The sequence below is a fragment of the Sarcophilus harrisii genome, chromosome 4, assembly GCF_902635505.1.
Source record: "Sarcophilus harrisii chromosome 4, mSarHar1.11, whole genome shotgun sequence".
NCBI classification, from domain to species: domain Eukaryota; kingdom Metazoa; phylum Chordata; class Mammalia; order Dasyuromorphia; family Dasyuridae; genus Sarcophilus; species Sarcophilus harrisii.
Window position 1 is genome coordinate 368,355,932 of NC_045429.1, and position 13,302 is coordinate 368,369,233.

A 13,302-nucleotide genomic window follows, 5' to 3' on the forward strand; every position below is an offset into this window, starting at 1 on the left:
CCTCTGCCATCCTGGTTCCCAGAAGTCATCTCTAATTTTTTTTTTGGCCTCATGGAAGTATTCATTTCTATTAGGTCCCTTCTAATTTTCAATGACCCTGTTTGAATAAGACTTTTTATCTCTGATTATTTCTTGTGGTAAGCTATTAATTCTCATTCCAATTTTTCTTCTATAGCTATGGTTTTTCTTTATTTTTAATTAGATGTTTATTATGAAAACTCTCTCCTATCTCATCCAACTCTTATCTCCTATTTCACAAAAAAAGGAAAAAAAAACCTGTTACGAACTTGTTTAATCAAGTAAAACTAATATACCCATTGGTTATATCCAAAAAATTCTTAATCTGCACTCTGAGTCCATTACCTCTCTTTCAGGAAATGGGTAACATGGTTGATCATTGTGTTGATCAAAGTTCTAAAGTCTTTTGAAGTTCTTTACAGTGGATAGAGCACGACCCTTCTTTTCCAATCTTCTTACACATTCCTAACTTACACAACCCTAACTCCCAATGTACTTTGTGATCCTGTGACAGAACCATTTTTCCCCTTGTAAAATGCTCCATTTCTGGACTATGTGCACCTTCAATGGCTGTCCACATACTTGGTAGACTCTCCAATCTTATCTTCATGTCCTTGCCCAGGCTAGAAGTCTTTCCCTATCTCCACTAATTCTAGTGCCTTCCCTCTGTTAAACATTTCCAATTTATTCTGTATGTGTCATGTTAGAACATAATTATTTGTATGTTGTCTCCCCATTAGACTGAGTTCCTTGAATTCAGAGATTATTTTTGCTTTATTTGTTTCCCCGTTGCTTAGCACATAGTAGACGTTTTATGTGTGTTTATTGACTGATTCCCAAATATGTTTTCTAGCCTTAGTTTTTCTCCTGAACCTCATTGTGCATCATCAATTACCTCTAGGTATCTCAAACTCAAACTCGTATAAAACAGAGCTTATTATCTTTCCTCCAAAACTCTTCTCCTTTTTGAACTTCCCTAGTTGAGGGAGCCAACATCCTTTCAGTTATCCAGTTTTCTGATCTTGTTGTCATCTTACCTCCTCTGGGTCTTACTCATTCCATCACTTAACACAGTATCTGGAACACAGTAGATACTTAATTAATATTTATTGATTGATTGATATCTAATCTCTAATTTGGATATTACCAAGTCTTATAATTTCTTTCTCTATGTGGTCTCTCTCATACATTTTTCTGGATGCTGCTCTCATATATGTCCTCATTCCCTCAGGTCTAAACTATTGTATTAACTTCCGAGTGGTATCCCTACTTTGTCTCTCCCCTCTTTATTCATTTTCCACAAAGGGATATTCTGAAAATTGTAGGGATTTCTATATCATGCACCTCTTCCCTTCAATAAACTCCAGTGGCTTCTCATTACCTCCAGGACCAAATATAAAGTCCTTTTTGTCATTGAAAACTCCTTATAATCTGGTCCCATCTTATATTTACAATTTTCTCATAGTCTCCTCTGCACCATGTGGGCTACAATCCAGTCATCCTGACCCACTTTGTGTATGGGCTCTGTCTCCCATCTCCATGCTTTTGCATTAGAATGTGCTACTTCTCAGTCTCCAGTTTTTAGAATCTCTGATTTTCTTTCAAAATCAGCTAAAGTGTCACCTCTAGGAGGCCTTTCTTGGTTCTTCTGGCTACTACTGCTGTCTCCTCCAAAATTACCTACCATTTGTTATGCATTTAACCTGTATATCCTGATTATTTATGTTGTTTCTCCTATTAGAATGTGAGCTCTTTTAGGGAGGGGATGGTGTTTACCTGAACTTAGCACAGCGGCTTATATACATGCCTTTTAATTGTTGATTCCAACACTATTTCAACTAATGTCTAGGACAGTAACTTTTGCTGTTCACTTTAAAAAGAAACTCTAAATTTAGAGACTTTGTAGTTATTGCCATTGGCTCCATCTCTTAGCTGACTGACTCAGAGAGGAAGGAACTGGACTCGTGATCCTGGTACAGGGAATTTTAGGGATGAAGAAAAATCTCTGTATCAACATAAGTGGGCCCATTCTTTGTAACTTAGCGAATCATCTAGTTGATCCCTATAAAGAGTGTTATATCAGTCCTAGAGAACCAAAAAGCTCAGCATCTCACAGCTAGTAGGTGCAAGTCAGGATTTGAACCCAGGTTTTCCAAGGTACATACTAAGCACTTAATAAATGCTCACTGACAGATCTTTGCAGCCATTCCACTTATATTTCCTTATTAGTTATTGCCTAAAGCACAATCAGCTAACAGAGCTGATATTAGTTACAAGGTGAGGGATGTTTCATCACTCAGACTGACCCCAAAGGTGATAAACAGGAATAAAGCACTTTCTTGCATTAACTAAAAGTAGTCTTTAAGAGACAACTGAGTTGTTTTTTTTTTAAGAAGCCATGACTTAATTATATATCCCTGAAGGAACCAGGTACAATAATTATAGTTGCTGGGGTTTTTTTTTTTTAATTCTCTCAGAGAGACAATATGGTATATAAAATAAGTCAGGGAAATCTGTGTTAAAATCTTGTTTCTGATGCAAATTGGGTATGTGGCTATAGGCAAATCCCTTGGTCTCTCAGTGCTTTCAGACACTCTAAATTGTAGGGCAGATGCCAGCCTGAACTGATAAAGAGACATATCTCACCTGGAAGTTCCCTATCCCAATTAAATCATAAGTCCAGTCTGTATCCCTTTAATTTATCCAATTAAAAAAATGAACTTTCTTGACTCACTTCCCAAGTTTTTGAATGATTTGGGGTTTGGCGCACAAGCAGATCTGTCTGTTCTCCACTTCCTTCCCTCTCCTCCCCCACCTCCACCATTGCCTTGTGAGCAGAAACAAAGCCCTTGCTGAGAGAGCACATTAAAAACTCTCCTCTTGATTCTTAGAGCTCTCAAGGGCAGCAGAGGACATTTAACCAATTCCCTAAATAGCTGGTGGGTTTGGGTCTATTTAAGTCCCACAGAGGGGTTATTGAAATACAAAGAGTTCATTCGATTTCCTTTAGAAAACTGCTCGCCATAATGGTTTCACCAAGATCTTTTCAGGTAAGAGGGCACACATGTCAGCCTGGAGTCCCAAGAGATTCAGAATGAAGATGGATGGGTCCGTCCTAATGTCCTCCATCAGTGCAAACTCCCTCCATCACTCCCTCCCCCTTCCCTGAGGGTGGAGAGGGAGCCTTCAGAGCAAACGCCGGGATGGGCCGGGTGGATGCTGGTTCCTTTTCCCGTCTGATTACTGCAGAGACAAGCAGAAAGATGGCACATCTTCACATTGCGGTCCTAGGCAGCCCAGGGTAGCATGGCTCCAGAGACCAAGTGCCCTGCAGCTGACGGGCGCTACACCTGCTCTAGCAATTATACCCAGGTGCTGGATCCTGTTTAATTTACAAGGTAGTAATTACTTTAGGCACAGGGTTGTCTTCAGTCACATGGGGCTGGGAACGTAGCACTGGCTGTATTCAACAATTAAGTTGTCTCAGTGGTTTCTTCTACAAAGAGCTGACCTTGGAAAAGGACTCCTGAGTTGTTATTCCTAAACTGGGAAGGACTACTTCTCAAGTATATGATTTAGGCTTGGTTCTTAACTGTATAGGTTCGTGCCAGAAAGATAAATGTCCTCCCTCACCTTATGAGAGTACTCTGCCTCGAATAAGAGACAATGAACAGAGTGCTTGAAAAGTTTGCAAATCACTTAGGGTTATTAGTCATATATCAAAACTCAGGGATCCAAAGTTCAAACTGCCTGTAAAAGGTATAAAGGATCCTGATTCCCTTTAAAAAAAAAAAAACCCCAAAAAAAAAGGGGGAAGGGGAAGTGGATAGAGCACTAGCCCTGAAGGGAGGAAGGTTCAATTAGCATTACCCTAGTGGGGGACCCTGGGTTTGGGGGGAAAAGAAAAGGAAAAGGGAAAAGGAAAAAAAGGAAGGAAGAAGAAGGAAAAGGAGGAAGGGAGGAGGAGGAAAAGAAAAGAAAAAAGGGGGGGAAAGAAAGGAAATGGAAGGAGGGAAGAAGAAAGGGGGAAGGAAGAAAAAAGGGAAAGGGAGGGAGAAGGAAGGAAGGGAGGGAGGGGGAAGGGAAGGGAAGGGAGGGAGGAGGAAAAGGGGGAGGGAGGGGGAAAGAAAAGAAAAAGGGGGGGAAGAAAAAAGGAAAAAGGAAAAGGAAAAAAAGGGGGAAGAAAAAAGGGGAAAAGAAAGAAAAAGAAAGTTGGAAGGAAGGAGGAAAAGGAATGAAGGAAGGAAGGGAGGAAGAAGGAAAAGGGGGGGGAAAGGAAAGGGGAAAGGGGGAAAAGGGGAAAAAGGAAAGGGAAAAGGAAAGGAAGGAAGGAAGGAAGGAAGGGAAAAAGGAAAAATTTTTTTAATTTTGGGGGAAATTTGGGCCAAATTAGATGAGATCTAATTTAACCCATATAAATAGCAGCCAAGATTTGAACACAGGTCCTTTAATGCCATTGTTCCAGGGATAATTGGCTTGTTCATATAAAAAAAAGAGGATTTTTCCCCTTTTCCCCCTTTTTTGTTCTTCACTGCAGCTTGCACAAAACATCCCTTAACTCTACATTTTCACTGGTTGCCTCCATGCTTGTAATGTTCTCCATCTTCATTTCCACTAACTGACTTCCTTTACATCTTTTTTTTTTTATTATAGTAACTTTTTATTGACAGAATCCATGCCAGGGTAATTTTTTTTTTACATTATCCCTTGCACTCACTTCTGTTCCGATTTTTCCTTCTCACCCTCCCACCCCCCTCTCCTAGATGGCAAGCAGTCCTATATATGTTGAATATGTCCTAGTATATCCTAGATACAATGTTTGTGTGCAGATCCAAACAGTTTTCTTGTTGCACAGGGAGAATTGGATTCAGAAGGTAGAAATAACCGGAAGAAAAAACAAAATGCAAACAGTTTACATTCATTTCCCAGTGTTTTTTTTCTTTGGGTGTAGCTGCTTCTGTCCATCATTGATCAATTGAAACTGAATTAGGTCTCTTTGTCAAAGAAATCCACTTCCATCAGAATACATCTTCATACAATATTGTTGTTGAAGTATATAATGATCTCTTGGTTCTGCTCATTTCACTTAGCATCAGTTCATGTAATTCTCTCCAAGCTTCTCTGTATTCATCTTGCTGGTCATTTCTTACAGAACAATAATATTCCATAACATTCATATACCACAATTTACCCAACCATTCTCCAATTGATGGGCATCCACTCAGTTTCCAGCTTCTAGCCACTACAAACAGGGCTGCCACAAACATTTTGGCACATACTGGTCCCTTTCCCTTCTTTAGTATCTCCTTGGGGAATAAGCCCAGTAGAAACACTGCTGGATCAAAGGGTATGCACAGTTTGATAACTTTTTGGGCCTTCCTTTACATCTTAACTAAAATCTCACCTTCTACCAGAAGCCTTTCCTGATTCCCTTAGTGCTAGAATCCCCTTTGTTGGTATTCTCCCATGTGTCCTGTCTATATCTTGTCTCTATTACACTGAGCTTCTTTGAGAGCTGGAACTGTCTTCTTTCCTTCTTTGTATTCAAAGAACTTACTATAGAGTTCAGAACACAATAATACTAAGTTGTATTAAACATGTGTCTCTGACTTCTTGATTCCAAGACCCCCGGGTCACCCACTGCACCAAGCTGGGTCTCTCAGAGACCTCCCGTTTTCTCCAGGCCCACTGTCTTATCTTGGATCATCAGCTTTATCATTTTGCTACTAATTAGCTATGTGCCTGCCCTTCAGCAAGTGATTTTCTTTTATTTTCCTCTTATTCCTCTGGCTCTTATTTTTACTCTATAAAATGAACAGTTGGATGAGATGCTTTCCAGGGCCCCTTCTGGTTCTATGATCCTATTCTCTTTAGGATTATTCAACTCTATCTCCAAATCAAACATGTTTTTAAATGTTATCTCTTGCTATGTTATCATGTGGTTGTGGCTAAGCAGAGCAAGGATATAGAACATCTACACCCAATTTATTTTTATAAATAATGATTTGCTTGCTATGTAACATTAAAACCAGATACCACTGGAACGTTTAACTTTTTCTTCCCCCATCTTAACAGCCTTCTTTTGTATATCCCAAATTGCTCTTCCTGCAAAACTCTAATACTGATATTCTTCACATTATGTCACTGCAGGGTTCCTCAAACTACAGCCCGTGGGCCAGATGCAGCAGCTGAGGAAGTTTATCCCCCTCACCCAGGGCTATGGAGTTTCTTTATTTAAAAGCCCACAAAACAAAGTTTTTGTTTTTACTGTAGTCCGGTCCTCCAACAGTCTGAGGGACAGTGAACTGGCCCCCTATTTAAAAAGTTTGAGGACCCCTGTCATAGAGCATAATCCCTATCACATAGTAGGAATTGGCTGTGATCTCAAGAGAAACAAAATGTCAGGTGATCCAAAAGGTAATAGATGCGTGGGTAGGGCATAGCCATCATACAGAACGAAGCATCATGGGTGGATTGCATTCTATATGGTTGAAAGAACTTTTCACATATATTTGAAGATTGATGAAATAACTGAAAAATGGGACCAAACATTTAACTGTGCTGTGTGATCATGATGGAGTCTCCTAAGCACTCCCAGGTTCAATCTCATTTGTAAATGGGAATCATCTTTACATTTTTCACAGTATTGTTTTGGGAAACATCCAGGTGATAGAAAATTCTACTTTTTTGTTGGGGGGGATTCATGTTTCAGATAGTTGGGTTATATGACTGACCTCTAGAACCTCTTATAATTTAAGAGATTATATTGTTCTATGAATTCCTTTGAAAACTACCCCCAGCAGGTGAACCTCCCGCCATCAGACCAGGAACGTAATGCCTTTAGAAGCCCCCAGTCCTATTTTACCGGCTCCAAGGACATTTTCTTAAGCCGGGGAACTTGCCTTTTTTGTGGACTGTTTTCCCCTTTGCCATCTGGCAGAGTTCAGCTTAATCTTTCCACAGGCAGTATCGGAGCAGTGCAATGTACTTCCACTTTTATGTCACAGTCCCATTCGGTCTCTATGATACAACATCCCCCAAACCCCCAAATAAAGCACACGCTCCAAAGAGAACTGTTTTCAAAATGAAGTCATCCACATATTAATAGCCTTTGGTCACTTCAGTAGAGCAACAGTGGAAATAGATGCCACAGGATTCGAGGTGAAAATGATGGATTTTTGTCCCTCATTATTCCAAAGTGCCATTCCCTCTCATGGGCAGTGAGCACCTCCTTTAAAGGCAAATAAAATGACTCTTCTACAGGATTTCACCATTCACAAAACCGGGGTGGGGGGCTGGGGTTCAGCCTGCCACCTGGCAAGCCCTCAGCCCAGATGGGGTTCAATAATGATTTCTACAAGGTGTTTAATCAGCTCCTAGTGGAACACATGACTGCCATGTTTAATTATTCCAAATTAATGGAGCATTTAGTTAGACACTGCTTGGTATGCCATGACTGTGGTCATGGCTAAGCAGGGCAAGGATACAGAACATCAACACCCAATTTATTTTCATAAATAACGATAAAAGAAACCTTTTCCAAGGACTTAAATCTCCATCTGTGGATGCTTACTGATACAATTGCTCCTTCAGAGCCAGTGATAATTTGGGATCAGCGGATATTTATGAAGACATTAGGACTGATTTAACCCTTGCTCTTCCATACACCCCTTCCTTCTTCGATGTGATACCCAATCCCAGTGCCAAAAAGCTGGATGGGGATGATGGATGGGTCCATGGCTGTCTAACCTTTGAATCTGTTTCATTAACAGCTCTCACTCTGCCTTGCTGCCACATGGCATTTGCATGCCAAGGGGGCTCATTAGCCCCATTTCCATTTGTTTCATGAAAAATAAAACAAAAGCCCCTCCCTCCCCCAAATGGCTCTTTGCAGATTCCAGGCGGTGAATGAAAACCAGACATCAGCTAGTATTCAGAGAGCACAGATGCTAACAGCTGTATCAATGCTTTGATTGCTCAGATCTCAGAGAGTAGTAAAGTTTCTTTCTTTAAAATAAATTCTGAAAAAAAAGGTGGTAAGGCTCTGAAGCCCTTTTTATAATGACTGGCAGGGGCTGTGCAGGGTTTGGAACCCAAACGCAGGAATGTGACCTTCTGGGGCAGCTGTGCCCAATCAATTTAGAACTCAATAGGACACAATTCTCTTTTGTTTCTCAGGTCCTAGGATAATAGGGCTGGGAGCCTGCGCTGCGGAGTTGCTAGGATGTCAATGGTCAGGAACTAGAGCGGCGTTTAGGCCGTGGAGTTTGGCAAATCCCTTACCATTCCCCTCCCCGAGGACCACAGATGAATGTTTAGCCCTTGCCTTATCTCTACACAGACCTTGAGGAGAGTTGAGAGTCCCACAGCTATCCCTAATTAGGCCAATTAAGTGCTTTTGCTCCCCCACACTATGATTTTCTGTCAGCTCTGACCATACCAGAGATAATAACGAGAGCTAGGATATGGGCAGTTCTTTCATGTTTGCAAAGTGGTTTCAGACCCCTCACAAAATCCCTGGATTTGGTAGGTGATAGCATCGCCCCCATTTTACAAAGGACAAAACCATCATGTGAGTGACTTGCCCAGGATTATACAGCTAGGAAGGATCATCTCAGGTCCTGACTCCGGGGCAAGCATTGTACCACCTTCTCTGTGTTGAAAACTGCCAAGTTGTTTAAACTTCATTTTTTTCATCAGAGAATTCAAGGGGAATGAATAAACATGGACTCCAATTTTCTGTCTTTATTTCAGAGGATCTCAAAAAAAGCAATACTCATTAAGAAAGGGAGAGCAATTAAATGTGAAGTTTTAAACTGTCTAGATTCCTTCAAAGCTTAGCTCTACTCATACCCTTACAGGAAGCCTTTTCTGATTTCCACCAAATGTCTGTCTGCTGAAATTACCTTATATTTGCTTTGTCTATAGGTCAATATTTACCCAAAAACATGCTGTCTTCCCTGTTAGAAACTAAGCTTCTTGAAGACAGGGGCTGTCATCATTTCTGCTTTGATATTCCCACAGAAATGCCTTTTCATTCCTGGGTTCATTTATTCACTCATTCATTCTTTCAAAACCTTTTTATTTTCTCAGGACTGAGGAAACAGAATTAGGCAATAGGGCTCTATATGTCGGCTCAGGACCAACAACATGAGATCTTTCAGCACATGAAGAAACTAGTGATCTTATGAGTCCTGTGATAGATTCCCTTACATCACTTCACTGTGTTGCCTTAATTTTCTCATCTTTAAAATAAGCTGGAGAAGGAAATGCTGAATCACTCCAGTATCTTTGCCAAGAAAACTCTAAATGGGGTCATGACTGAAATGACACAAAATGACATTAGCAGCAAATAAATTCCCTCACAGCCAGATTTCTAAGGAATGGATGATTTTTGGCCCCAAATGAAAAAAAAAATTGAGTCCACACCCACGAGGGTATATTCATTTGTTGATTTTTTAAAACATTTATTAAAAAAGCAAAAGGTATGTTCCTCTCAAATAAAACAATTAAAAATGGTAAAGCAGTAACAAACAAATTGTATACTAGCAGCATCCAATTGTTAGAATTTTCTCTCAACTCCTCAAGTCATCTTAGCAAGTTCAGTGATTTTCGAGCTTGCTGCTAACTGCCCTCATCATCATAGTGCAGATAAAACCAAACTTTATAAAATTAACATTTTAAGGTTAAATAAGCTTAAATAAGGATGTTAAATACAAGACACTTGATCAAAGCTTCTGTACAAAGATAAACAAATTTTGGCATTGGACAAGGGAATCTCATTGGCTCACTCCGTAGGTGAGTTTTTCATAATTAAGTGGTATTGTACTTGTCTTTCCCCCCCAGTGAAGCAACTATACAAAAGTGAGCTAAGAGTTTAAGCAGACTACCCAGTGAGCCATTTACAAGGCATGTGTAGCTTTAAAAAAATCAAAACACTGTTAATATTCAGGCACCATTTGTTCCTGCAAATAAATAAATCTCTAATGTAACTGCATCCAACCTAGTGTTAAACACATCAGTGCTAACTTTTGATTTTCTCAACACAGCTTTTGTGACTATTCACTATACCTCCATTCTTATTGCTATGACAATGTGATTGTGGAAATTGAACTACTGTACAGCCAAAAAAATAGAGCACCTTTTAACTTTAAAGTATATGTCTGGTTATTTGATTTTATCTTTATCTTACAATACTGAAACCCAAGTTACTGTAGATTGCTTTAACTTCTCTACCAGGTCATCTGAAATACTGGAAATCAAACCTACACAGTCTTCCCTCTTGAGGTAAGCCCAAGCACCGTGTTAGTAAATGAGAGGTCTAAACTGACACTGGGAATTACATTCATCTTCAAGCCAGGAATTACATTCATCTCCATACTCGTGTCTGATGCTTTTTGTTGTCCTAAGACAGCTACCATGAACAAGGTCCATCCCTGTCCCCCCCTCCCACCCCTACCCACCCCCCAAACCTTGTCTGGATGAATGGTGTTGGACAGAGCGGAAATAGTGGAAACATCTAAAAACTGATTGTAAGCACAGTTAAAAATTAGGTTTTTGCTACTTCGAATGGATAGGAGCGCCCATAGCGGTTCCTGGCTAGACAGCTGGAAGTTAAGTTTTTTTATCGATGGTATTGAAGAACCATTCTGTGAATTTTCTCAGTTGAGCTGCTGCGGTTTGGGACTCTTCCTGAAGTCTCATGTTGTCCTGTCTTAAGTGCTGAACTTCGGCTTGGAGGACGGCCTTGTCTTGTTTTTCCTGTGGGTGGTAGAAAAGCAATCGAGTCACTGAAGCAGCCAATAAGTGCAGCATCCTACTCTGGAGTTGCATTTGTGATGGATTACGGACTAAGGAGTCATCTTTGAAACTTCTGCCAAGAGGCAGCCCGAGTGTTCCTGAAGGCACAAAGAATCTAGAAGCGCAAAGGGGGGAACCCATTTTATTTCCTATTTTCTCCTATGTCTAAAGGAGGAAGGGCATATGGATATATTTCAATTCCCATTTAAAAAAAAAAATAAAATCGCCTTTGTTAAATACCTCGAGGGATACAATGAGATCATTATAAGATTAAAAGATTTTAAAACTGCACAAGACTTTTTATAGTGGGAACTATCTATTTAAACTTACAAAATCGGTGGCTGTATAGTTAGGAAGACAGAATAAATAGCTGGACTTTTCATTTCCACTTGGTCAATTAGCAATACCTTGTTTTCCTAATGATCTTTACTAAAAGCAGACACACACACACAGCTAAAATATTCAGGACCTCAGAAGCTTCACCTCTAACCCTTTAAAAGTTGTTCTGTCAACTGATACAAAGTGCCAACTGGCAACATTCCATTTTTTTTTTAAAGGAAAAGGATTAAGTCTTGACCTGGGGTGAGAGATCTGTGGAGGGGGTAGGACAGAACGGGGGACACCAGCTGGTCCTAACCATTACCAAAAAAAACGAGCTCTAACTCTAATGTTAACATTTCATTTATTTATATACAGGAGTGACTCTCAAGGTGGAAGTTTTGAGGATCTCAAAAATGCCAGTTGAGCTGAATGATGGAAGCTTAAGTATTCCCAGGCCCCTTGGCAGTCACTAGTCTATCTCCTGCCAGCTGACAAAAATCAATCTAAATAAATACTTGTTGAATGAAAAATGTTGGATGGGTTAAAAAGGTTGGCTCATGGGCTGCTTTATTTATTCTCTTATGGAGGGACCACGGCTTATCCCTATTTGGAGCCAAAGCCTCTGAGATTCAACCTTTATCTCCCCAAAGATAAATACTGGAAGCCTTCTCCTCAACACCCCTATCAATTCACCTACCCTTAAGGGGAGAAAATTTTTAGGACAATTCTAAACTATTAAAGCTTAAAACTGCACTAAGACTTTTGGGACAACTTGTATGCTGATCAATTCTAAGGATGAAAAGGACTGTGGGAAAATCTAAATATTTATCAAATCTATGAAACTTAATTATTGAGTACATGGCATCCACACTATGCTATATCTGTATTATAATCAGCATCATCGGGGATAATAGGTGAGCTGACAAGAGGTTCTTTACCTTCCGGAGGTCAGTCTGAAGTTGTCGAAGAATCAATTCTAGCTGATTTACTTTTCCAGTCAAAGTTGATGGAGAACGCTCCCTATCAAACGATACAATAGAGTAAGGAAGGCTAAAGTCAGATGTTAATATTCAGTCACTATTTTTTTCTTTTCCTTAAAGTTTAATTAAAAATGTTTTATGTGATTATAGCCCAAGTCAGAAAGAAAGGGGAAAAAGTGATTCTGAGCCAATCAGACTGCTAAAGGGGAAACACACTGCTATTTTTTCCTCTAAAACTCTGCCCCAAGTTTCTCTCTACTAAACAGATATTGCTGTCTATTCCAGGTAGCACGTGTGTGGGAAGGAAGCTGAAAGCTGGAGGGATTGTTGCTGAAGCTGCCCTCTCTTTTTACAAAGGGAAAAATGAAGGCCCAGAGAGGTGATGTGACTTGCCCGGTATTACAAAGCCATTAAAAGTCTGAGAGGAGATTTGAACCCGGCCCTTTTGAGTCCGGTTCCCTCTTCATGGATGACTCTTTCTTCCAAAGGATTTTAAGCAACACCCTGTTAGCCAATTGGTAAAGAGGCTGTCCAGGGAACCGGGCAATGGGCTTCTGGCTCGTCTCCTCTTTCACTGGAATATCTGACGACTTGGTGAGTTTAAAAAAAAAAATACTTATTGAACTTGCCAGTGGCTCAAGTTCCCAGGAGACAGTATTAGGAGAGAGTGTGGATAGCTGTCTTCTGGTATTTGAAAGACTGTCAAGTGCAAGAGGAGCTAGGCCGATTCTTTTTGGGCCCCTCAGGGCAGAACCAGTACCCATGGCTAGGAGATGCAAATTAGAACTGTCCGAGAGAAATGGACTTGCTCTCTCTCCCTAGAATGTGTTTGTGTGTTTATTTAACCCAACCAGGGATGGTGTCAAGGATTCCCGGATGGCTGAGGGTCTGAGAAGATGACTTTGCCCTGACTGGGCCATAAGGAAGTCCTGAGAGGCTGGTCCTCCTTCCACATTATGGAGCTACAGGCCAAGGGAATGGGGGGGACGTGAGCGCTGGCTGGGTTCACCGGCTCAGCCGCGGAGGCAGATGGAGAGCTGGCAAGGGAAAGCCTGAGCCCAGCAAGGTGTTTCCGCCCGGCGCTGACAGGGTGACTTAGGCGTCAGACTTTGCCACCGAAGCTCTTCCCTGCAAGGGCAGGACACCAGAGGCAGCTCTTCCAGTTCTCCAAACCAGTTTATGG

At 40.7% G+C, this 13,302-nt stretch overlaps 1 protein-coding gene across 5 annotated transcripts in view; it reads right to left on the minus strand.

Moving 5' to 3' along the window:
• Positions 1 to 9,295: 9,295 nt before the first annotated feature.
• Positions 9,296 to 13,302, minus strand: part of SIPA1L2 (signal induced proliferation associated 1 like 2) — a 252,934-nt gene continuing 248,927 nt past the window's right edge. For 3 of the 5 annotated variants that reach the window (XM_031966910.1, XM_031966912.1, XM_023502065.2), the window contains 2 exons: positions 12,078 to 12,159; positions 9,297 to 10,779 (listed from right to left, as the gene is read on the minus strand). In XM_031966910.1, the coding sequence (XP_031822770.1) occupies positions 10,633 to 10,779; positions 12,078 to 12,159 (229 nt within the window). In that variant the 3' untranslated portion in view covers positions 9,297 to 10,632. Of the gene's footprint in view, positions 10,780 to 12,077; positions 12,160 to 13,302 lie in introns of all 5 variants that reach the window. The other 2 variants (XM_031966909.1, XM_031966911.1) reach the window with 2 other exon arrangements.